Source organism: Zootoca vivipara, chromosome 3, assembly GCF_965207765.1.
Source record: "Zootoca vivipara chromosome 3, rZooViv2.hap1.1, whole genome shotgun sequence".
NCBI classification, from domain to species: Eukaryota; Metazoa; Chordata; class Lepidosauria; order Squamata; family Lacertidae; genus Zootoca; species Zootoca vivipara.
Window position 1 is genome coordinate 2515660 of NC_142586.1, and position 25535 is coordinate 2541194.

General features: G+C 40.8%; 1 protein-coding gene across 16 annotated transcripts in view; it reads right to left on the reverse strand.

Moving 5' to 3' along the window:
* Positions 1–25535, reverse strand: part of WDPCP (WD repeat containing planar cell polarity effector) — a 210478-nt gene that overhangs the window by 31424 nt on the left and 153519 nt on the right. For 3 of the 16 annotated variants that reach the window (XR_015949270.1, XM_088667077.1, XM_088667076.1), the window contains one exon: positions 24084–25268. The exons of 11 other annotated variants lie outside the window; for them this stretch is intronic. Coding sequence is in view for 2 of the 5 variants with exons in the window: in XM_088667077.1 (XP_088523203.1) it covers positions 25174–25268 (95 nt within the window). In the remaining 3 variants the exon portion in view is untranslated. Of the gene's footprint in view, positions 1–4290; positions 4384–24083; positions 25269–25535 lie in introns of those variants that run through there. 2 more of the 16 variants (XR_009557272.2, XR_009557274.2) reach the window with 2 other exon arrangements.

Genomic DNA, 25535 nt, shown 5'->3' on the forward strand with positions numbered 1-25535 from the left:
CAATCAGGAGTTTGAAATACAGCGTTGCCAAATGAAATTGTGTACACAATATGGACTGGGTTGTTTATGCATGACCATCTTTGGATCTCCTAAGCAGGAGCCAATCAACCTTTTATTGTCATTTTCATGCTCAGCAGCTTGAAATTAGTAAAGATTGTCTATTTTAATTTCAAAGGCATTTTGTGTGTTGTGCAGTGCAACTTATATTCCACACTAAACTGCTGTGTATTCTAAGAGTGTTTTCTAACTGGGGTCCCTCTTCTGCTCTGCAAAGCCCCGTGTCTAGGCACCCAGTTAATTGCACACCCGTGGGTCAGATCTATTTTCCACCTCAAAATAAATTGTATAGATGAAAGGACCATGACATCCTGGAGCCAGGATGTGCTTCACGCTGCAGCTGATAGCCCTGGTAGATATGTGTGAGTTTGACACCTTCCGCTTCATATCATGTGGTACCACTAGACATTTCACATTGTCAAACATTCTACATTAAAATATAGTTGTGAGATAATTGTGAGATAGCACAAGACTGCAAGGCATACAGACAATGGCAGAGTGCTCCCCACCAGTGCTTGGGGTGGGTGCATGTGTGCCAGGGCCAACAAAGCATGCCATGGGGACAGACCACACCGCTGGAGTGAGCCCCCGCCCTCTGGCAGGAGGGGTACATTCATGGTGCTACACAAGCCCAGCGCCACTTTGTGAGACTTGCAAAAACGGTGCTGGGCTCACAGGGCACCATGAGCTGTTGCATCCTACTCAGGCACCCTCCAGCTGGAGGGCACCTGAGAAGGATGCAACAGCTCAGGTGCCCTGCTCCCCCCCCAACTGCGCCCAGGGTGACGGACCCCCAAACACCCCATGCTATGCCTCTGCACATAGGGCATGATCCAGGAAATGTTGGCATGTTTTGGCCTATTGAAATCAATGAGTTTTAAAGGTATAGATAGGCACTTAAGGATTACATTCTATTGTCAGTTACTAAGAAGTAAATTGTATTGAACATGCTGGGACATATTTCTGTGTAAATTTGCATAGGATGGGGTAGCACACACCACTGGTTACAATGGGATTTGGGTGCACCTAATACTGCAGGACACTGATGACACACTATTCTTTTTATTTTAAAGAATGGAAGAAAACAACCCATTGAACGCTACCCTATAAAATGGTTTTTCCAATAGAACCATGGTCACTAGTTATAATGGACATTCAATCTTAATGAAATTGCACTTTTTCATCCCACTAATTTTTAATAGACGAGTAAAGTATTGGTCTCAGGGCTTATCCGGACTTACCTTTTGCCCTGCTCTTTTCCAGACACAGGATTAAAAGATCTGTATCCAAGCACCCCCCACCCCCATGAACTTTGCAATCTGGGTTTTCCACAGATGGCCGTTTGCTCCAATTGAGCTTTAAAGAGCAAGTTTAAGGGCACTTGGACACAGAGCTTTACACCTTCATGGACTGTGCCTGGAAAGAGCAGCAGAAAGGTAAGTGTGGATAAGCCCTAAATCTCTCTTAATTAAATCAATGGGACCAAAAAAACATTTAAATCTGAGTGAATTATTCCCAGTGTGCATTTTTCTGCCTCACTTCAACTAAACTTTATATTTGCATTAATGTTAATTTCCCTCTTTTTCCTGTTTGTGCTTTAGAACAGTGACAGTGAAGAGATCAGGAAAATAATGGAGTAGCATATTTATAACAAGCTTTTGTCATCCCCCCAAATATAATTTAAAGTGAATGTTTAAAGCAAAAACAAAACATTGTATATAGTACTGTTAGAAATAATTAAATCCCAGGCTTGCAGACTATGGATTAAGAAATAAAAATCCTGTTACAGATAGACTTTAAAAGGTTTCCGACCCCCAAATCATAAGAACATTCACACACACCCTTTTAGATGCTGTTTTATACCTTCCTTGTTCTCTAGGCTCTCTGTGCCCTGAATAACCTAATCTGCACACAGCCCATGGGTTAATGTCATGGGCTGTGGAAAGAATGTAAGCTAAGCATGCTATATGCCATGCCTGTTAATTTATTTGAGCCAGAGCTTCTAAGTACCTATGATTCCTTGCTGTGTAAAGGCTTGGTTTTCAGGATGGGAAACAAACATTACTGATTACAGTACTGAAATGATGTATTTTCATTCCATATAAAAAAGGAGCAACTTTACTAAAGTAGTTTCATCAAGTAAAACCTGTATAGTGCAAGGCTATACGTTTCTCCCCAAAAACAATCCTATTGAGTTTGATGGGACTAACTCTCAGATTGATGAGTATAGGTTTGCAGCCTAAATCTTTCTGCTACTGCTTTCAGAAATCTATGTATTTGGAACCACTGAGGCACATAACTTTTCAAGTAGACTCCATGAGCCTTAACCCATGCGCTTGCCAACTCATACCCTCACTGCTGATCCTATTCTAAGCTTTTGAGTGTCTGCAAGCATGTAAACTAGATTTTTAAAAAAACAGTTTTGAAATCCATATATCTTTTTATCTGTACATTTTTATCTGTTGGTAGCAAGGGAAAACAAAGAGATACTTGAATGAAAGCAGAATAATTTATCTTTACACCTTGATTTGTATTTTCCACAAGATGCTGCCTTTGCCCTAGGCTTCCAGTTTTTCAAAACAACTTCTTCTTCTTTGGCTCATAGTTGAGTCTTCCATGAACACAGTCTTAATAGTGAGTCTGTAAGTGACTGTGGAGGCCAATTCTGGATCCACACATCCTTCCACAGTGGAGACATAGGTTTCTGGGCAGGAGTTGGTCACTGTGAGGATTTGCCAAATGTGCCTTCCTCTTAGTACCTTTCTCCTTTTCATCTTGAGTTTGTGCTTCTTCAAAGTCCATGACACCTTTGGTTAAGGCTGTTCTCCAATTGGAGCACTTGCAAGCCAGTGTTTCCCAGTTGTCAGTGTTTATGCTACATTTTAAATGATTTGCCTGCCTTGAGACAGTCTTTAAATCTCTTTTGTTGACCACTAGCATTACACTTTCCATTTTTATGTTTGGAATAGTTGCTTTGTAAGACGATAAGTAGGCATCCGAACAACATGACCAGTCCAATGAAGCTGATGTTGAAAAATCATTGCTTTGACACTGGTGATCTTTGCTTCTTCTAGTGAACTGGCATTAGTTTGCCTGTCTTCCCAAGTAATGTGTAATTTTTTTCAGAGACAGCATTGAGGGAATCTTTCAAGGAGTTGGAGATGGCATTTATAAGTGGTCCATGTTTCACAAGCATACAGTAAGGTTGGTAGTACAATAGCTATGTAAACAAGCATTTTAGTTTCCCTGCAAATGTCCTGGTCCTCAAACACTCTGCACTTCAATCAGGAGAAAGCTGCACTCACAGAACTCAGGTAATGCTGGATTTCAGCATCAACGTTGGCCCTTGTGGAAAGATAACTGCCCAGGTAGGAGAAGTGATCAACACTTTTGAACGTTATACCATTGAGTTGGATTTGTGATGCTGCAGAGGGGTTGTTTTGTGTTTGTTGGTGCAGCACTTTGGTTTTTTGGATGTTGAGCAATAGGCCAAGCTTTTTGTAAGCTTCTGAGAGATTTAGGATGGTTTTGAGGTCATCCTCTGAGTGTGCACACACTATGTTGTCATCAGCTCTATGATGGAAGTTACAGTAACCTTACTCTTTGCTTTCAGCCTACTCAGATTAAAGAGCTTTCTATCTGTTCGATATATGATTTCTACTCCAGTGGGGAGTTTTCCTTCAACAATGTGTAGGTTCAGGGAGATGAAAATAATGAATAGAGTTGGGGCAATAACACAACCCTGTTTAACACCTGATCCCACTGTGAATGGTTCATTTTGAGAGAAGAAGAGTTTGGATTTGATATCCCACTTTATCACTACCCGAAGGAGTCTCAAAGCGGCTAACATTCTCCTTTCCCTTCCTCCCCCACAACAAATACTCTGTGAGGTGAGTGGGGCTGAGAGACTTCAGAGAAAGGTCACCCACAGCTGCATGTGGAGGAGCGGAGACGCGAACCCGGTTCCCCAAATTATGAGTCTACTGCCATTAACCACTACACCACACTGGCCCTGTTATCTGCAATTGTTGCTGTCATATTATCATGGTTTATTCATACATATATACAACCTGAGCCTAAAATGGAGGGGTTCACAGCATCACCACTCCAATAAGGTCTTGCTTCTCCCATAACTGCAGCCTTGGATTCAAACAGATATCAAAACATTGCTCTGACTATCCAGCTTGCTATTTTTTCCTCTAGGTCACATCACTGTAAACTCCCAACTCTCACCTTTGTCTTTTTCCAACTACCAGCCAGTTGAGGGAGGCCCCATTCATTTGCTGTCTCACACAGATCCGCTTCCTTTGTTTCCTTTAGTCATACCTGCCAAGTTCATGCCAGAAAAATAAGGGATCAGCAGACTGGAAGTAGCGCTGCCACCATTTTGGAACTGGGCGGAGCATGCTCAGAAGCGATTTCCGATGCTGCTCTGCCCAGTTCCAAAATGGCCGCTGCGCCGGAAGTCGCGCTGTGGCCATTTTGGAACTGGGCAGTGCAGCATCGAAAGTCGCTTCTGAGCATGCTCCGCCCAGTTCCAAAATGGCCACCGTGCCAGAAATCGCTTCTGCGCATGTCCAGAGACTCCAGACATGCGCATAAGGAGCCTCCCCCGGCCAGTAAGTAACCCGGGGAAAAACAAAAAAATCAGTTTTTCCAGCTGGGAACGGCTGGAAAAACGTGGGTTTCCCGGGGAATATGGGAGACTTGGCAGCTATGCCTTTAGTAGTCCATCACCAATTCCCAACAGGCTTGTATAAGTAACACTTGCTGCATCCATGGTTAGAAAGGTCTCTGAATATAGTCTACTTCCCCCCACCTCAAATACATAACAATATATTTTATATATGAAGTGCTACTTATTATTTATTAGCCATTCTTTAGCTAAATCTCTCAGTACTTTACAAGACAGAACAGTAAAATGCAATAAAAATACAATAAAACACACGACAGCACAGCAGAGTAAGTTTCTAGAATGAGACCAAACATCTACTGCTACTACTACATAATTTGCAGAGCTGTTTTAAGATAGCCTAGGCTATAATGTTAAAACCTAAAAGGCTTCTATATTATAACCATAACATTTCACATGATGGCAGATGTGTAAAAGTGTCACATCTTAATTACATACCCCACAAAACAGGCACAATATTGCTTTGGGTTAATCTAGAACTGGCTCAAATTCTGGTTAGATTTTCCAGATTATTTTAAATCAGGGATGACTGGCAAAATTCAAATGCTGTGTCATTTTTCTTAACTGAGAAGTTTAAAGAATAAATTTACAACCCAAGATTGTGAAAGTTATAGTTGTCAAGACAAATAAATCGAGGTGGCATTTCATGTCATTTATCAGAATGACGGAGTATACATTGAAAATGGATGCATACAAGCTTTCCCTAAATTTGTCTGATCATCCCCAGCCTGGCTGGAAGAACCAGCCACCTATTTCCACAAGAAGCTCATTACAAATGGTCATGTGATTTTACCTGCAGGCCCTTCTGAGAAGACAAGAGACTTCCCTTCCCTTTTCAGTTTAGTATGTAGTGATGCAAATACACCTTCTTTGTGCTGGCACCGTGCCCACAAACCAGGAACACTTTCAGTACTCAAATCTTCATAGCATTTTCTAGGATAAAATGGAGTTCAAAGACATGCAGTGGCATGGAAGAATGAAGGTGCTCTCTTCGTGTTGTTTGCAGCACTGACAGCTCTACTTAACAGGAGCCATTAAAATATTTACAAAGTAGCAGCTGCTCTTGCATTTAAACAGTTTCTTTGGCATGAAAAAGAAACTTGTTGATAATTGGCAGATAAGCCATGTTACTATGTTGTATGTGTGTTTGCACTCTGCGTGGCATGCACAGCCAGTTTTGCACAATCTGATGTTTACAAAGTAATTGTAACGTATGTCCTCCTTAGGCAACAGGGACAGAAGCCGCCTTTAAAATGCTGAAGCAAGCATTTAATCACAACTCTTCCTGCTGATCTTTGAAAGATTCAATACTGTACATTCAACAAATATAACTCCTCCTAAAGATAAACTGTAAGATGAGAAGTGAAGGTTTTTTGGTGTGTGCTTTAGGAATCACCAATGTATCCCAATGCACTACTAGTAAGCCAGACAGATGCAATTCTCTGTCTGTTAAACAGAAGACAGCAAAATGCAGCTGGCAACTGGGGCAAGCAGAGAAACACTGCAAGACTGTAAGAGGTACAAACTACAGCTGTGAGGTTTTCTTGAATCAGAAATCTGTGCGTGTTCTTTTTGGACAGAACTCTAATAATGCTGATTATTGCAGGGGGTAAAGGAACTGGGTGGGACACGGGTGGCGCTGTGGGTTAAACCACTGAGCCCAGGGCTTGCTGATCAGAAGGTCGGCGGTTCAAATCCCCGTGACAGGGTGAGCTCCCGTTGCTCGGTCCCAGCTCCTGCCAACCTAGCAGTTCGAAAGCATGTCAAAATGCAAGTAGATAAATAGGGAAGGTAAATGGTGTTTCCGTGCACTGCTCTGGTTCACCAGAAGCGACTTAGTTACCGTTTCCCGCTGTTATCCCAAATGGATTTATATCCTGTAAACCCCCCGGATTTGGAATGCAGCTCCTGCCCGCAGCCATGTCCTGGCTCCCGGCTGTCTGCGCATGTCTGGACATGCACAGAAGCGATTTCTGGTGCCCAGACTTGCAGACACAGGCAGCCCGGCAACAGAAGTCGCTTCTGTGCATGTCTGGACATGCGTAGAAGTTACTTCCGGTGCCGCGCCACTGCTGATCCCGGATTTTTCAATCCAGAAGTTGGCAGCTATGGCCTGGAAGCAAACTGGCAGTCCTGGGCATAACTAACACCTGTATAATGCTGAACCCAAGAGAACCCCAAGAATGCACACCTGACTCTTCAGGAGGAATACTGTCCCATCCAGAACAGTCTGATTCCCTATTTCCTTCCTGACCAAGTGCACCTCTGCCTTGTCCGGACCAAGTTCAAATTTTAGTTTTCAGTCAGCCCATTTCTGTCTTCAAACACTAGTCTAAACATCAATAGCTTCTTTGTACTATATGAAAAGGAGAAGTACAGTTGTGTACCATCTGCATATTAGTTCATTTAGTTTAATTAAGGCTTTTTTGATACAAACAAGATAAAAAAGGAAATAAGGAAGTGAAAAAATATAGAAAAAGAAAGAAAAGAAAAAGCACTTCCGATTCTCTGTTTGCCAGTTACATAAAAAAAAAATATTCAAAACATTCGCTCCACGACAACATCCAACTATTCCACTTTTCTTAAATCAGTATTTTTCCAACCTTCAAACCCAAATATTGCATGCTTATCTTCCATTTCAAACAAAAAGTCCAAAAGGGGTTTCCATATTGAAAAATGAATAATATTGAAAATTTTCTCTAATTAAACATATCAACTTTGACTCCAACAATTTCAGCAATAATGTCTCCATATTAAATCATGATAAATCTTTCCCTTTCTGTGTGTATAAGAGTCTCTCTGCTGTGAACATACATTGAGACAATATTCCATATCCATTAGTCCGCACTGAGTTCTATACCTTCAATTTCCACTTCCTGTTGTCAGAGGCGTAGCAAGGTCAGGTGGTTCCCGGTGTGGAAAATTTATTGTCAAACCCCCCCCCAATTGATTTTTTTTTTGCCTGCAAAAATGGTTTTACATTATTTCATATTTTCTTACAAAGGAATGTGGATTCTGGACCTCTGATAACAAGTATGGATAGATACTTAAATCTACCGGACGGGTTGTGTTTTGGCTTGTGTTATTTTATTTATATTTCATGTTTATTTATTTAATAAAATTTATTTAAAAAAACCACAGCAGTAAAATCAAGAAAAATTAACAAACCTACTTTAAAACATACTGTGAGGGACAGAAGCTACAGGCAGGTCCCTCCCATCTTGAGCACCAGTTCGTCGCCCAGCGCTAGTGCTAGTGGGGAGGGAGATATCTCCAGCGGCGACTCAGGAAGTGGTGACCGAGGCTCAGGCAAGGTAGCGGAGCCCATGTCCAGTGTGGGAAGGGAAGTGGGAGGCAAGGGAAGAAGGCCGATCCCGCCGACCCCGGAATTGCGCAGGAAATGACGGGGGAGGAGATTCAGTATGCCCAGACTACTTTGTTGGAAGAAAACGCGTGAATCTCCATTCGGAGGTTCTGACCCCTAACTGACAACATGTACATAGTACTGCTCTGTACAGTAAATAATCAGCACTAAATAAAAGCATGAAAAGACAACGCTTGGAGGAGTCGTTACTCTAGAGTAGCCGCTACCACGTCTGTGACACATACAAAAGCTAAAATATTAAGATTAAAATTACTTCAACTTCCTAAGCATCTAGTATGCTTGCCTAAAGAAGAACGCTTTTAGCAGGTGCCTGAAAAGAGTATAGGAAAGGCACAAGCTTTGTTGCAATAGGCGGGGAGTTCCAAAGTTCAGGTGCTGTCACAGTAAACAATGCAGTGGAACCTGTAGTAGTGCTTGAAACTACTGAAGGGGAGGTGTTTTATTTATTGTGATTTCACCATGCTCGGTATTATCTAATCTAATCAGCCTAGTCTCATTTTCTTCACATAGGCCGACTTTCCAGGACCCGGGAACCTCAGCGGAGGGTAGGGCAGTTCATACAAAACTTTTCTTAAAAAAAATTAATGCCTGCTCCAAAGGTCTTATCTTACTAAACTAGGGATTATATAGCTATATGTGAAATTTCATGCATAACAGTTAATATCTTGACCCTGTTCCATTGAATTGAAATTTCAGCCTTCACGACATAGGAAAACGGCCAAGTAAACAGCTATTTTCATGAAGGAGGGTCAAGAGATTAACTGATATGCATGAAATTTCACATATAGCTATATAATCCCTAGTTTTTTTATGAACCGCTCTAGTAGGGCAGTAATTGTTCCTTGATAATTTGTCACCCCCCTCCATGATGGCACCCGGGGCGAACCGCCTCCACCCCCTTTCCTACGTCCCTGCCTGTTGTGTTTACTATGCTTTTCCCTATCTCTTTAACTTTCCATTTATGTTCCTTCCATTCTTTTCACAAAAAGAATGTAATGGATTTAATAGCTTGGGATCACTCCAACTCTTTCTCTCTCAATTCCATCAATGTCAGGTATCTCTCAAATTATAACTTCATTTTTGTTTTCCAAAATCTCAGCTTTATCATTTAGATGCTTCATTTCTTCATATACTTGTACAGTATAGTGAGTTCTTCCATTTCATCACATGTTCCTTCTAGTTTTGCCATGGTATCATCTTTCAGTCCTGCCAGTTCTGTCATCTAGATCCTCTATGTCATTTCTGATCCCATTTTCCATTTCAACCATCTCTAGTTTAGTTTCATTCTTAATTTGATTTACTGTTCCTTCTAATCTTGTCAATTTTTAAATCTATTTTTCCCTCTAAAGCCTCTGTTTTTCCATTAAAAGACTGTTTTGTCTGTCATCATCTGCTTAAGAATATCCACAGTAAGCAAAGACTCTGTAGATCTTCTTTCTTCTTTCTTATTGGTGCTTTTGAAATTCTCCAGCCAGATTGCTGAAGTAAGACAACAGCAGCTCTTCACAATTATTTGCCCAGAAGTGAGCATCTGCAGCGTGCAGGTTTATCCAGTCCTGTCTTTCCCATGCATCACCTCCCACACTGTTCTGGAGCATTGCTTAACCCTCTGGAGCAGCTTTTTAAGGAGCAAATGAGGTGGCAGGAGGAATAAATGAAAATTAACTCCCACCGCCCTGCCCCGCACATGCGATTGCCTTGTGAGCATGGGAAAACATGGGAAATCTGGATTCAACCGATAGCTTTTCTATCCCACCTTATGCCAGATGGCCTCAAGGCAGCTTAAAAATGTAAAATAATACATTAAGCATTGTGCGGCAACAATAATAAGTTCACTACTGACATCTTGTGAAAACTTTTTGCCCAGGCTTTCCCTTACCCTGTTTTGTGAGTCCTCTGAATTTCTGTTTTATTTACTGTTGTAAGTTTTTATACATCTGCTTTATTGGTTTTAGTTTGTGGTTTGGTTTTAATAATATATTGTTTGTTTGTTTTAGACTACACCACTTATGAGATTTTGAAATGTTGAGCGGTTTATACACACTTTCAAATAAAACATAAAATACAAGAAAAACCAACAGTGAAAAACCACAATAAAAAATATCAGATAAAACAACAAGCAATTAAAAACCCAAATAACCAGTCTAAAAAGGCAATTGAAAGGGTCTCCAATGCCATTAGAAATCATCGAAAGAGAAAGAGAATGGGAAAGATTTTGCCTGACACCTGAAAAATAGCAAAGAAAGTCTGGGGAAGGAATTCTGTAATTTGGTCGACACTGTCAAGAAGACTGTTTCTATGCCTAATTCTGAAGAAGTTCTTCATTGTTGGAATGATTTATGTGAGAGCCAAATTCCCTACATTAACACAAAGTATAAAGCAGTGTTAAGGTTATTCAATTTCAATTTCAACACCTTTATTGGCATATATGTTAAAGTTATTCATATCTGTCCCTTTTCAAAGTGCTTCTTCACTAGCAGTGGGCTTTTCTGGAAATCTTGATGTCAACCTTATCCACATGGATTTTTTTTCTAATCCCCACCTCGTTTTTTGATCTTATTGAAAAGTGAGTTTTTAAAAACCAGTTCCACGAAACAAATAGTTTATACTATGTGCATTATTATACATTACACACACTCTATTTCTCTCTCTCTCTCTCTCTCTCTCTCTCTCTCTCTCTCTCTCTCTCTCTCTCTCATAACCAGGGGTATATAAGTTTAAGTTTACTAAAGTAACCAGATACATGATAAACCAATGCACATAACTGTAAAATAATACTTTATATACCATTAACAAAATTATGCTGCAGAGTGCAAAAGGGGGACAAACAATGCAAGAGGCAGTCGGATTGTGGCTAAAGTTCAGTTGGACTGGAACTATCAAATTCCATCTATAAACCTGTTTAAAATGGATCCCTGCTCACCTAGGCAGCATAATTTTCTTGCATCAGCCTCACAAAAATCCTAAGAGTTCTATTATTTGCATTTTATGTTGGGACAACTGAGGCTGAGGCATGTCTAGGAATTCAGTAAGTCCATTGATCTTTGACAAGATTTCCAAGGTTAGCTCCCCATTGTATACTATAGAATTAGTGGGCATATTAAAAAGTTGCGTTGGAAGAACAAATACTGTTATTGGAAAGGGCTTTTCCTTCAACTGTACTCAGGGGTTTTTTTTCCCCAAAGGAGGGAAAAAACACCCCAAAGGAATGTTAACACCTTCAGAGCTAATAATTATATATGTCTAATTTAAGCAAGGTGAAACAAAGATAAAATTTAAGACTGACATCCTGTTCCTTTTAAATTTGCATTCCACAGCCAAGCAGGTAAGTTATTCTCTTGTTTTAAAGTTTGTTACTTCTGTAATTTCAACTTTTTAAATGAAAACAGTCAGTAGATACAACTGGCAGTTGAGACACTTTCTTGTGTTGACCTCAAAAATATATAAAGTTCATAATTTTCCTTAATGAAGTGGCTTTTAACTTAAATATTTTCAAGTTATGGCTGTTTTCTGAGAGCAAAATGAAAGACTGAACTGTCAAGATATGCCTGGCCAAATTTTTAATGGCCCAGTGCACACATTTCACTGACAAGTAACTGAAATCTGACCCAGATGCTCACCCTTTCTTGTTACTTAAAAAATGACTGGGGCTTTAACATCTAACACCTACAGGTGTTCACATTCTCCAGCTTGTCAGTGACACAGGCCTCATTAGAGATGGTCTTAGGATGTGGTCAGGCTGAAAGATACCTAAAGACCCCACAGGTGAACTTCAGTGGAACCAATTTTCCCACCTGTGCCCCTCCAGGCTTTTTGTTGGATCTGTCCTTCACAAACTCAGATTTGGAGGAGCAGTTAGTAAAATACCAGATTGTTAAAGTGAACGCACTGCAGCCAGGAAGTTAAGCAATGCAGAGGAAATTAATTTGATAATTCATGGTCATAAGACTGGAACTTAACATTTCAGTAGAACAGTATAACCACTGCTTAGAAAGCATGGTTTCTCTCAGTAATATATTGCCCTTTTATTACACAGCGCATTCTGTGATGTATACAGATAAAAAAGCCTGCAGAAGACCTGCTGACAGAAAATATCTATCCCTGGTCATTATGGAACTCCCTTCCTCCTCAGCCCCCATGATACTGGTATTCCACAGGGGTCCTCCAATCCCCAAAACAGGCAGGGTGCAAAAGGGACAGGAACGTCAGCTTGCACCAGTCCCCTTCTTTGGCACCAACACAAGCATTTGGTCAAATGTAGCACTGGAATAAGTAGCCAAAACTGAACCTTTAAATGTATCTATCTTGCACAGTACCGCCTTGCCAAGAAGTGTACCAAGAGGTACCATTATATACAATATGTGACAGAATGCAAACACTTCTGCCCCCACTAAGTCCATAAGAAACCATTTTTAAAGTGAGAGAAAATGATGGTGATGAAAGGTGTGCAAGTGTGGATTGCCTAAAAGCACCCAAAAAAGGTAACATGTTTTTAGGTGTGTTCAGGGAGAAAAGAAAGTGAAATTCGGGACCAAGCTCCACACTAAGAAACTTCATGCAGTAAAAGCCTTATTAAAGTGCAATAGCAGGATTTTTAGGTAGAACTTCATATCAGGAAAAGATTCTAGGCAAACTTTTAAAATATAAGCAGAATGTGAGAAGCAGGCTTCTGTGTAAGAAACATAGGATGAGAATATGATCTTGAATACCTGGAACAATAAACAACTTGAGTTGTCTTGTTGCTCCCTCCAGCAACTGAGCATTATTTCTCAACTAAACTAAGAGGTGGGGCCAGCTCAGAACCATTAGCACATAACCAGTCTGCCAGCCAGCCCAGGGTGAAACCGAAAGACATTGTCTATTTGGAGCTGATGAATGGCATGTTATGGCATCTAACTCTCTAACTACTTCATTTCCAGCCTATCCATTTGTCTCTTTGTCTATCATTGACTCTACTTCTTCTCAATTTTCATATCAGATTTGATCCTGCCTCGTTTTCTTCTCCACTTTACTTCTTGGTGATGTCAACATTCATCTTGATAATCCCTCTGGCCCAGCTGGTTCCCATCTCCTCTCTTTAACCTTCTCAATCTATCTTCACTTTTGGACTGACTCCTTCACGCACAGGTTTGAGCACTCTCTTGATCTTGTCTGCTCTGTGACCTCTGCTATGGAATTTCCTCTGACCATCACCTCATTTCTTTTAACATTGCACAAAATCACCCAGCCCACTTTCTCTACTTCTAACTCCTCCTGTAATTTACAGCCGATTGATTAAATGGCTTTCTTGGAAGTACTGTCCCCTCTCCAACTTCAAATCATCACTGTCCTCACAATAATTCAGCTTTCCAAATCTTCCAACAAAATATTCACTCCTCTAATTACCAGTCCCAGTATATTTCTGCAATTATTATTTTAAAAAAAACCAATACAAAAACACTTAAACACTTATCCAACATCCATTCATATTACTTAATACAACCTCTCCACGGAGAATATTGAGCAATTGGTACAATATCTTGATTTTGATAATTAATAGTTAAAGAACGGGGCCCACATTTCTTGGAAGGTGTCTCTATTTGTTATGCCTTTAATTGCCCTCCTATGCAGGGCCGGCTCTAGGTAGACTCCCGGTGGTGCGGTGCACAAGGGGGCCGGTAGGCGGGGCGCTCCGGCGCGGAAACCATGCTACACCCTGCGAGGGCGGGGGCGCCGGAGCGATCTCCGCCCCTCAGTGCCAGGGCGCCCGACCTGCTCGAGACTGCCCTGCTCCTATGTCTGGTGAGACGCTCAGACATTGCTGTATTTCCCCATATGTTCAGGGGTATTTCAGTCTGGTTCTTCCATTGCTGAGCTCTTGCTAATCATCTGTAAGAAGCCTGCTAGTTCGCTGTGGTGCAGGGTGTCCAAAGATAGTTGGACTAAGGCAGCAGGTAGAGAAAGGGGTTGGCCTGTAATTGCGGATATAATGGAGAATACTCTCTTCCAAAAGTTTTGAACATAAGTGTATTCCCACCAATCATGAATAAATGAACCAAGCTTTCCACAGTCCTTTCAACACAAAGGGGAAAGGGAGAGATTGATTTTTGCCAGCCTGATTTGTGTCCAGTGCCATCAGAGGATGACCTTTAATGAGGCCTCTTGTAGGCAAGCAGAGATGGTTTTGAGCAGGGAAGTGGTCCAGATACCCTCCCATTTGTGATCTTCAATTGGATGGCATAAATCTGATTTCCATATAATTTGAAAGCCTCCAGCACTCCCCGCTTCTTGATCTAATAAATTGCTGTATATTTGGGAAGCAGCACCTTTCAATCATATGCTGGTCTGCTGCATAAGGATTCAAAGAAGGTAAGTGTGTGTAAGCCCTCTCCCCTGTGCTCAAAACTAAGTGCAAAAGAATGAGCCCGAGCTACCTGAAACCAGGTAGTATGAGTGCCTTTTAATTTACCTTGCAGTTCCTCTGGGAAGCAGGTCACGGATTGTGTAAATGCCTACGTCCTCCCAATCCTTGAATGGTTGATATTTATCTGTGTCTTTGAAAGCTGGATGATCCAGGAATGGGACAAGTGGTGAAGGGTCAGGGTGTTTTGCTTCATGTTCTCCACACTATCAGTACTGACCTAGTAAATGGAATGTCTGTGTCCCTTACCTCTTTCAAGGACAAAGATAAGAAATGGTGGCCTTTCGAGGGACCGTCTCGAGTTGGACCCAAGTTCTTCCCCTGAGCAATGGGATCAAGGGTTTGATTTGAATAGGAGCACAGTATAACATTAAGTTAGGCATTCCCATCCCTACTTTTGTTCTATTTCTGTAGAGAGTTTTATTGCCTATCCTAGATTTTTTGCCCCCGACACAAATGCATTGATTTTGTTTTGCCATCTCTTTATCTGAAGAGGAAGGATGGGAATAGGCAAATATGAAAAAATATAAGAATTTAGGTAACACTGACATTTTGACCATGATTCCTTTGGAAAGCAGAGTTTGAAAACATGGTCTGAAGTGATAGCAAGGGAAGATGGTTAGCACCAGTACCTATATTACTCTTAAGGCATGAGGCACTATGTTTTCTGATCCTGGCTCCCGACTTACAATCCATAGTTTTAAGGAAGCCAGCTTTATGCTTTCACCCAATGTATAAAATGGGAAATTTTAAGAAGTGGATAATGTGATTTTAAATAAGTATTCATGCACATTTTGCCCACCCTTATGGTGTCTACTGTGTTTTACTGAATAATGTACACATTAAACAAAACAGGACTTGTATTTCAGTGTTACCCAGAAAAATGCTACATTAGGGAAGACAACACAGATGCCCTTTCTAAATATACCTTTAAGGCATTGGACATAAAAGAGTTTGGAGTATGAGAACGTGACTTGCTTTAAACACCTCTCAATAACTGTGACTGACAGTTTATAATTTACAAGGAGGGTGTGGCTATTAAACACACTGAAACAGGTTTTCTGATATGCACTTACGGCCCATCTCTTGTCTAAATGCTTTGTTGCACTGACAAGTCAATACCTAACATCACTTTCTATAGGCCTAGTGCCAAAGGCCTTTAAAATGAATATGGAAATGCTTACACTTTTACTGAGCTTTACTGCTTCCTGATGACAATTTTTTTTGAAAAATAAAAATTTAATCAGAGAATGAATTTTTAATAGCATTTTTATAAAGCAATTGGGAGGTTTCATTATCAAAAAGGAGTATCAATTATACATAAAACATAAAATTAAATCCTAATTTCTTGTTGTTATCGTATAATGTGAAAGTAGTTTCAGATGCACAAGCAGAATAATTTCCAAAGCATATTTTCAGTGTAATCCTATGCATCTCTATAGATTGCCCCACTAAATTAAGTAGCAACTTACTCCCGGATAAATGTAAGGTTAAAAATTTAGGCATTATGAGAGGTAAAAAATCAATATCATTCAACTCAGTGCTTAAATCTACAATTTAAGTTTCCAGATATATCCAAATAAGAAAAATATTTGAGGAACTTAAAGCAACAGCTATAAATATAAAAACCAGTATAGCAGAGAAATTATATGGTGAAAAACTGAAATAACTGGGTACATTAAACCAAAGCAAACGCTGAAATGTGTTCAGTCGCACACTCTTCATGAAGTTGCAAAGATTCTTTCACATTTCCTATGTAGTGAAAGATACTCTAAGGCCACTGTTCTGTGCCCCCTTACATGGAACAAGCACCATTGAACTCAAAGGGGCTTTACTTCTGAGTAGATGAGTGGAGGACTGGGCTAAAAGGCCTGGAAATGATGCCTTATGAGAAACGGCGGAGGGAGCTGGGTATGTTTAGCCTGGAGAAGAGAAGGTTAAGGGGTGATATGATAGCCATGTTCAAAAGGATGTCATATAGAGGAGGGAGAAAGGTTGTTTTCTGCTGCTCCAGAGAAGCGGACACGGAGCAATGGATTCAAACTACAAGAAAGAAGATTCCACCTAAACATTAGGAAGAACTTCCTGACAGTAAGAGCTGTTCAACAGTGGAAATTGCTGCCAAGAAGTGTGGTGGAGTCTCCTTCTTTGGAGGTCTTTAAGCAGAGGCTTGACAGCCATATGTCAAGAATGCTTTGATGGTGTTTCCTGCTTGGCAGGGGGTTGGACTGGATGGCCCTTGTGGTCTCTTCCAACCCTATGATTCTATGATTCTCCAAAAAAGAAAACAATGCCCGACCTGAAGAATATGGAGCAGATGATTCAGCAGGGGAAACATAGCTCCGAACAAGGAGGTAGTACGAGAATACTTAGCTAGTTTAGATGTATTCAAGTCTCCAGGGCCAGATGAACTAGTGTACATCCAAGAGTATTAAAAGAACTGGCAGAGGTGATTTCCGAACCACTGGCAGTAATCTTTGAGAATTCCTGGGGAACAGGTGAAGTCCCAGCAGACTGGAGGAGGGCAAATGTTGTCCCTATTTTCAAAAAGGGGGAAAGAGAGGACCCAAACAATTATCGCCCAGTCAGCCTGACATCAATACCAGGAAAGATTCTAGAGCAGATCATTAAGCAAATGGTCTGTGAGCACCTAGAAAGGAACGCTGTGATCACTAAAAGTCAGCATGAAAAATAGGTCATGTCAGACTACTTGGATCTCATTCTTTGACAGAATTACAAGCCTGGTAGATGAAGGGAATGCTGTGGATATAGCCTATCTTGATTTCAGCAAGGCCTTTGACAAGGTGCCCCATGATATTCTTGTAAAGAAGCTGGTAAAATGCGGGCTAAACAATGCTACCATTCAGTGGATTTGTAACTGGCTGGCTCACCGAACCCAAAGGGTGCTCATCAATGGCTCCTCTTCATCCTGGAGAGTAGTGACTAGTGGGGTGCCACAGGGTTCTGTCTTGGGCCCAGTCTTATTCAACATCTTTATCAATGACTTGGATGATGGGTTTGAGGGCCTCCTGAGCAAGTTTGCAGATGACACCAAATTGGGAGGGGTGACTAATACCCCAGAGGACAGGATCACACTTCAAAATGACCTTAACAGATTAGACAACTGGGCCAAAGCAAATGAGCTGAATTTTAACGGGAAAAATGTAAAGTACTACACTTGGACAAAAAAAAATGAAAGGCACAAATACAGGATGGGTGACACCTGGCTTGAGAGCAGTACATGTGAAAACGATCTAGCAGTCTTGGTAGACCACAAACTTGACATGAGTCAACAGTGTGATGCAGCAGCTAAAAAAGCCAATGCAATTCTGGGCTGCATCAATAGGAGCATAGTATCTAGATCAAGGGAAGTAATAGTACCACTGTATTCTGCTCTGGTCAGACCTCACCTGGAGTACTGTGTCCAGTTCTGGGCACCACAGTTCAAGAAGGATACTGACAAGCTGGAACGTGTCCAGAGGAGGGCAACCAAAATGGTCAAAGGCCTGGAAACAATGCCTTACGAGGAACGGCTTAGGGAGCTGGGTATGTTTAGCCTGGAGAAGAGAAGATTAAGGGGTGATACGATAGCCATGTTCAAATATATAAAAGGATGTCATATGGAAGAGGGTGAAAGGTTATTTTCTGCTGCTCCAGAGAAGCGGACACGGAGCAATGGATTCAAGCTACAAGAAAGAAGATTCCACCTAAACATTAGGAAGAACTTCCTGACAGTAAGAGCTGTTCGACAGTGGAATTTGCTGCCAAGGAGTGTGGTGGAGTCTCCTTCTTTGGATGTCTTTAAGCGGAGGCTTGACAGCCATCTGTCAGGAATGCTTTGATGCTGTTTCCTGCTTGGCAGGGGTTAGGACTGGATAGCCCTTGTGGTCTCTTCCAACTCTATGATTCTATAAAGATGTCACTGAAACGTCACTAAAAGGGTAGAACAGGATGTTTGCAAGCTTTTTCAATGTGTTTCAAATACATGTGGTGCCTCGGAATGTAACCCTGATGTGAATGTATTTTTAAAATGGTCTGATGGTCCAGAACTGGAAGATATTACAGGTATAAAGGAGACATATCTAAAAAGGTGGTATGCACACATGATTCTGATGCACATGCAATATTGATGGACAAAAGATCCATTAGTATATATTGAAAGACTGGAAAATGCTTCCATACAGTGACTGCAGTCCTAGACCATGTATGGTATTTTAAAAACCAGTGCAGTTTTCATTTGTACTGCAAACTTTATTAATATTTGGTCACAGAAATCATTACTGAAATGAAAAATATAGAAGCCATGAAGAGGCTGAATTATGGAGAAATACATATCACAATAGGCGCATTTGTTGGCGCTGGAAAAAAGATACGTTTATAAGGCATTGCAGTGTTGGATTTTAATGGCTGGGTTACGTCAGTTGCTTCTAGAATGCTTTTTCTGCAAACTGCCATATCTCTTTGTGAGCTAAATTTACACTATTGCTTGACTCTACTATCAGGATGAAGAAATGTGACCTTGGGCAATGTGAGAACGGACAGAGGAGACAGAGAACTGTGATAAATCAACTAATCAGGGAAAGAACTTTGATTTGAACATGTGAGAAGTTTCAAGTAGGGGAAACCACCCCGAAAACTGAGGTTTATTTGATCTATTTGCTGTTTGCAGGGTTGTAAAGGGGCAGTTTATGGAAAATATTATTGGAATTATGGAGTGATGTCAACTGGAGATTTATTGAGAACTATTTAGTAACAATTTGTAATAATTAGGAAAATCAATAAAAATAATTGGCTAAAGAAGAAAAATACACAAACTCCAACCTGATACCAATCATATTGAAAGTTTAAGCAAACAAGAAGACAGTAACTTCAAAAGTGTAAAGGGTCTGTTTTCATACTTTTAAATGCTATGTCTCTCTTGTTGAACATTTATTTAGACAGTGGTGAAAGATATGCTAGAATTGTGCTGAGTGACATTTGTACCATGCAGTTACAATGCCCACAGAACAATTGATAGAACCAATGTAGAAGACATTTAACCTTTATTATGATTGGAGAACTGGACAGTTCACAGAACAACTTAAATTTATCTTCCTGACACTCTGGTCTATGCATATAAGAGAGAATGTGGGAGCCCAAACCTTCCTTTGTTTCCTGATGTGTACTTTCTCAGTGATGAGGGAAATATAATCCTTTATTTGCTCAGAAGCATACTCCTCTTATTACTCTTGCTATCAAAGTAAATTGATTCATCAGTTAATTTATTGAAAACATTTTGATCAATTAAAACTGTTACTTATTAATGGGACTGAATACACACACACCGTATATACATTACATTACAAGTGCTTATGAAAATTGTGGGTGACACACAACCTTCTTAAAAAAGGTATTTCTCCTTCTCTATCACACAGCACAGAATGACTTCATAAAATGTATGCTGCTGAGGCTGCAATCCTGTTACACCAGGTGTGGGAAACATGTGGCCCTTCTGATGTTGCTGAACTATAATTCCCATCACATCTGTCCATTGGCAATGCTGGGTGGGGCTGATGGGAGTTGTAGTGCAACATCAGAGGTTCCCTACATCTGTTAAAAACATTTACCTGGAGGAGGTCCCATTCAGCTTAATATGACTTACCTCTGAGTAGCTATTTAGAGGAGTTTGCTGTGAGAACCATTTAATTAAACAGAGAGTGATAGATAAGTCAGGATACAATTATTTTCATAAAATGAAGACTAAAGAAAATCAGGCAGCATACAAATAAGAATATTGTAATCACATTTTCTTTTCTAAATTGAACGGTCCATTAGCTTGTTTCATGAGCATAGCCAATCACTGCTCATGACAGCATGGCTGTAAAGATAATCTGCTGGATATAGGGATGAGGTTGCCAAGGTTGCAAAAGGCAGCCACCAGTAGCTTTTGTCTTATGCTTAGAAATGGACACAGAATCTTAACAGCATTGATCTAGAAGATAACATCCCAATCCAACCCGAGAAAATTTATACAGTTTGTTTTCAGCTTAGTTAATCAAGGAAGAGAACTTGGCCGCCACCTGCTGTCAGGACCACTTTCTTCAAGGCCAGGAGAAGGGGAAGCACCTTTACCTTTCTGGGTCCCACCCTTGCCAAAAATGCCATGAAATTCTTCAGGTTCTGAAACTTTTCCATGATACAGTCTGTGTTCAAAGTTGGGCCAATACTTTGCCAAGAAAAAGGCCTGACTTTGCTTTCTTCTTTTTTCCAAAATTACTTGTGGCTCTTGGAAGCTCTTGTTTGTGAAGGGATGAAGTGAAAAAACAAGGGAGATGGTCCACCAAGTGGTGAAAGCAAGAAATGCAGTCTCCAAACCCAGCATGCCACCGTCTTTTGCATGTTGGAGAGAGCTGCACTCTACATTTTATTATAACTATTGGAATAAATTAACAAGCAGAAGGGTGCCTGGGACCCTTGTGCTCCATTGCCAGCTAGCTCCTTGTCACTCAGCAAGAGTGCTGGTTTGCCCTGACCATCAGTGGTCTCTGGAGAGCAGCAGTCCCAGAACAGTTAAGGAAATGGGTGGTTATTTGTGGAGGAAAGAAGATGGAAGAGCTGAACTGATTCCTGTAGAATGTGTCAATTAGGAGATTGCTGAACTTCATGGGCTAAGACACTGGTGGCTGAAATCCACCTAGGAGAGGAAGCTTAGAGCTATTGACTTGTTTTATTAATTCCTATTGGCTTGAAGCTTTAGAGCCGCAGATACCATCCTCTACTGTCACCTGTTGGAGATTCCTCTTGCAACACGCTCCCGATGCTGGTTTGAGTTCCTTATTGTGCGATTCTCAATTTCTGGATCTAAAAGAACCATTGGTTGCATTCTCAAACTGACTGTGAGTATGGCCTAAGGGCACAGACTTCATTTGGCATAGCTGGACCTTGGGAGAAGGTGGAACATCTTAGACAAAAGTTTATTTGCATACTGTTCCTTATATTGTTATTCTCTTCTTGAGGCGAATGCTGCTACTTAAACATATAAATTGGAGCCCCAAGTTCCCTGGGTGTGGGGCTTGAGCTTCAATTTAATATAAAAATCCCCCCTAGAGTGCTTACCCAAGGGTTACATTTGAGTCCTTGCGCTTCTCTAGCTTCTGTGAATAGAATACTAAGAGAATTTTCTCTTTCTTCTTCTTTCTTTTCTGTCTGTGTTCATACAAAGTGTGTGAAACACTCTTGTTTCTGCCTAGTTCCTACAAGTCTAACATTCTTCAAATTCACCTGTCCTCTGGGGTTAGTTCTTGATCTGCCGCTGGAATCTGAATGGTGAATTCCCCCCCCCCCCCATGAGTTCAGTAGAATCAGAGAACTAGTGCCAACTATTGGAGGTGCTCTGGGTACACTTCTTTCATTTGACCTCCTTGGGAGAAGTTGAACTCCAGGTTACTACCCTCATCAAACAATATTAGCTGGGTATAGGGACAAGAACTTAGGCCCATAAACCCCTGTGCACAAGTAGATTGATTGACAGTCCAGCATCTTCACTAGAGGCCATTTCTACAAATGCTTAACCCCCCCCCCCGTTTTGTTAGGCTGAAATCCTGTACACACTTACCTGGAAGTAAATCCTATTGAACTCAACAGAACTTAATAGAAGTCCATATTTTTATTGATATTGCGAGAGGTTAGGGGTTCCCAAGCTTGCTTTCTTGTGTTCAATTGATTGCGGTGTGGCTTATTTGTTTGAGGGACGTGGGCTAGTTTGTTGGGTCAGGTTAGCCATAGGCATAGAACAAAAGAACAATACCCCCATCTCTCTCCTACCCTCCCCTTTCCCCCAACTGTAAGATGTCTATGACAAAAGTGTCTCTCACCAAACGTAAATGAACTGTGAAAAAGACTATGAATTGACAGTGGAGACAATAGATGTACGGTTCCCTGTTTATCTGTTTGCTTTGTAACACAAAAATACCCAATAAAAACTAATTAAAATATAGATGTCCATAGAAGTCTATGGCCAGTTAACCTCTTTGCTATGGACAGTTAACCTGTTTGCTAAGCTGTTGTTGTTGTTGTTGTTGTTGTTGTTGTTAAGTCTAGATATCAACCTTAGGACATTTATAATGTTTATAAACAGTTGATGAATATTATGCCTGAAACATTTGGTGGGGATATGACAAATAATATTCTGGAAGAGCATTCTGTTTAAGACTTCACCTATTTTCAAACCTAGAAAAACAGCTCCTTTTGAAATTCCTCAGCTGACACACCACGTCTCTGATGTGTTACACCCTGTCACATCGCATTACATCTCAGAGAGTAAACAGAAGAAAGGTTATAAACTTAATGTGCATACCAGCTGCTAACAAGTACATGTTTTTGCCAACTTCTATCTAAATGAATGCACTCAGGAGTGACAATGCAGAGGATCAGATAACCTATGGCTGAAATTTTCTACACGATTGTGAGCAAGCCCCATTTCTCTCAGAAGTGAAACATAATAGTAATAAATATTTACATAATATCCTTAATGTAAGAGATTTAAAAATCATGTTGTTCTTGCTATAAAATGTACACTAAGGGAACATTATGTTGCCAATAACGACAAAACATTTTTTGTTTTTGTCTTGACTCTGGCTTTGTCACAAATAGCCAAAAAATCACTCTGTGGGCAACTCTTTAAAAGGATACAGCAGAAGGCTAAGGGCTGTTTGAGGAAGCACTTTGTTTACTTATTGGCTTGAGCCAGCACTGGTAATGACACATCTACCTGCAGAGATGATTCATGTTCCCAGTGGGATTATGCTGTCACAGATGTCTGTTGCTAATAAGAATATTGTTTTACAGGTTTTTTCTATTGGTAGTATTTATGCCTTATTGGGGTCTGCACTGATCAGTTTATTTTGGCAGAGAATAAGCCAAGAGAATACAAATTAAGACACAGTGGTTGTGGACACCCAAACATTAAAATATTGATGTGTGTGGCTGCCACCACAATGTCTCCCATTATATGACCCATCTCTTGCTCCATCTCTGAATATTGCAAGTGTAGACAATATGATGGGTGTGTGCCTGCTTCCAGACTGAGGATTCGTAGGACTGGACATTTGTCATTCTCCTGCTGTAAGCTTACATAACTTTAATACCGCCCTTCATCCGAAGATCTCAGGGTAGTTTACAAGATAAAAATACAGGATAAAAGCACAAAATAAATAGTGAAAACACGTTTAAAAGGCCATAGAATATTAATCAGCCCAAGGCCTGGTGGAAGAGGCACATTTTGCCTGGCACCTGAAGATGTATAATGAAGGCACCAGTCGAGTGTTCAACAAATGGGGAGCCACTGCAGAAAGGCCCTGCCTTGTGTTGCCACCCTCCGGGCCTCTTGTGGAAAAGGCACACAAAGAAGGGCTTCAGATGATGATTGCAGAGACTGGGTTGGTTTATATGGGAGAGGAGGTCCTTGAGGTATTGCTGTCTTGAGCCATTTAAGGTTTCATAGGTCAAAACTGGGACTTTGAATTGGGCAGCGAAGCTGATTGGTAGCCAGTGCAGTCAGGCCAGGATTGATATCATCATCATAATTTATTTCAGCTTTAAGCTCATATACACATGAAAATAGGCACGACGAGACATACTTGCTTTACAACCAATAAAAATAAATATAGCGCTAAAATATAATAATTACAGCTAATATAAAATTGGGGGAAAATATAGTAAGAGCTTTCAGGATTCATGTAACAATCCATTTCGCCTCTTATAGGACAGAACAGAAGTTAAAAATCTTGCCACTTGCAAGGTTACGAACGAATCAGTATCTTGCAATAAAAGGGCAAGATGAGTCTCAGATGGGAGTCCAGAGAATTTTTGGACTAATGAGCTCAGTAGGTTTATACACTATACAGAGGACATGCAAACACTATGTGCTGAAGGGATTCTGTCAACTGGTTATCACAGGAACATACAACCCTTAGAGAATCTGCGAAGAAGGACGTTGGAGGGGAAAACATTGAACCACGCTTTAATAAACGCAAAACGATGGCTGCCAATAGAGAGGGATGATAAGTAAGCTGGGACATGCTGTGTGGGAGTAGCGCCCATATACCGAGGCGAACATACTCCCCCCCCCCAACATAAGATTACGTTGTAACTCTGTATCATCCAATCTCTGATTGATAATTTTTTTAGCTGTGATAAGATCAAACTTTAAGGATTCTAGAGGGGAGATTCCAAAAAGCAAAAGCTTGGCATGGATCTTGCTGGCCCAGGGACTGGAGAATTCATCACGCCATAGACATTGGGCTAGATAATAATTAGATAATCTGTGCCAGAGTGTTAGCCAGTAATTAAAAACCCGTTTCCACAGAAGTGTCTCTAGCGAGGGGATCTTCAGTTCCAGACGTATAGCCGCATTGCTCACACATGAGGGAAGTTTCAAAAGACGGCGTAAAAATTGATTTTGGAGGGTCTCAAGAGGGGCAAAGTTTGCCAAGGCAGCCCAAAGTGGTGCAGCATATGCGAGTATGGCAGCTACTTTCGCATTAAACACCTTCAACCCCGAAGGCACATGCAGAGCCCCATCTGAGAAATAAAACTGGAGGAGTGCGTGGGACACAGTTTTAGCCTTATTGAGGAGATATTGAATTTGTGCTTTCCATCTCAAGTTTTGTTGAAAAAATATACCCAAATATTGGAATTTGGAAACTTGTTCCACTGTTGCTCCATTGAGCTTCCACTTGTATAGTTTTCAGCTTCTGGAAAAAATCATTATTTTGGATTTAGAATGGTTGATGGATTAGTTTGACAATAGGAGACAAAAATCTTCAGTGCTCTATTTAGGCCAACTCGAGAATAGGAAAGAATTACTGCATCGTCTGCATACAGAAGCAGTGGGCAGCGATAATCCGCAAGGCGGGGGCATGGATATTGAAGAGCGAATCGATTAGGGGTTTTCTCATATCACTTATATACAAATTAAATAGATAGGGAGCTAGCATACGGCCTTGGCGGACTCCCTTATT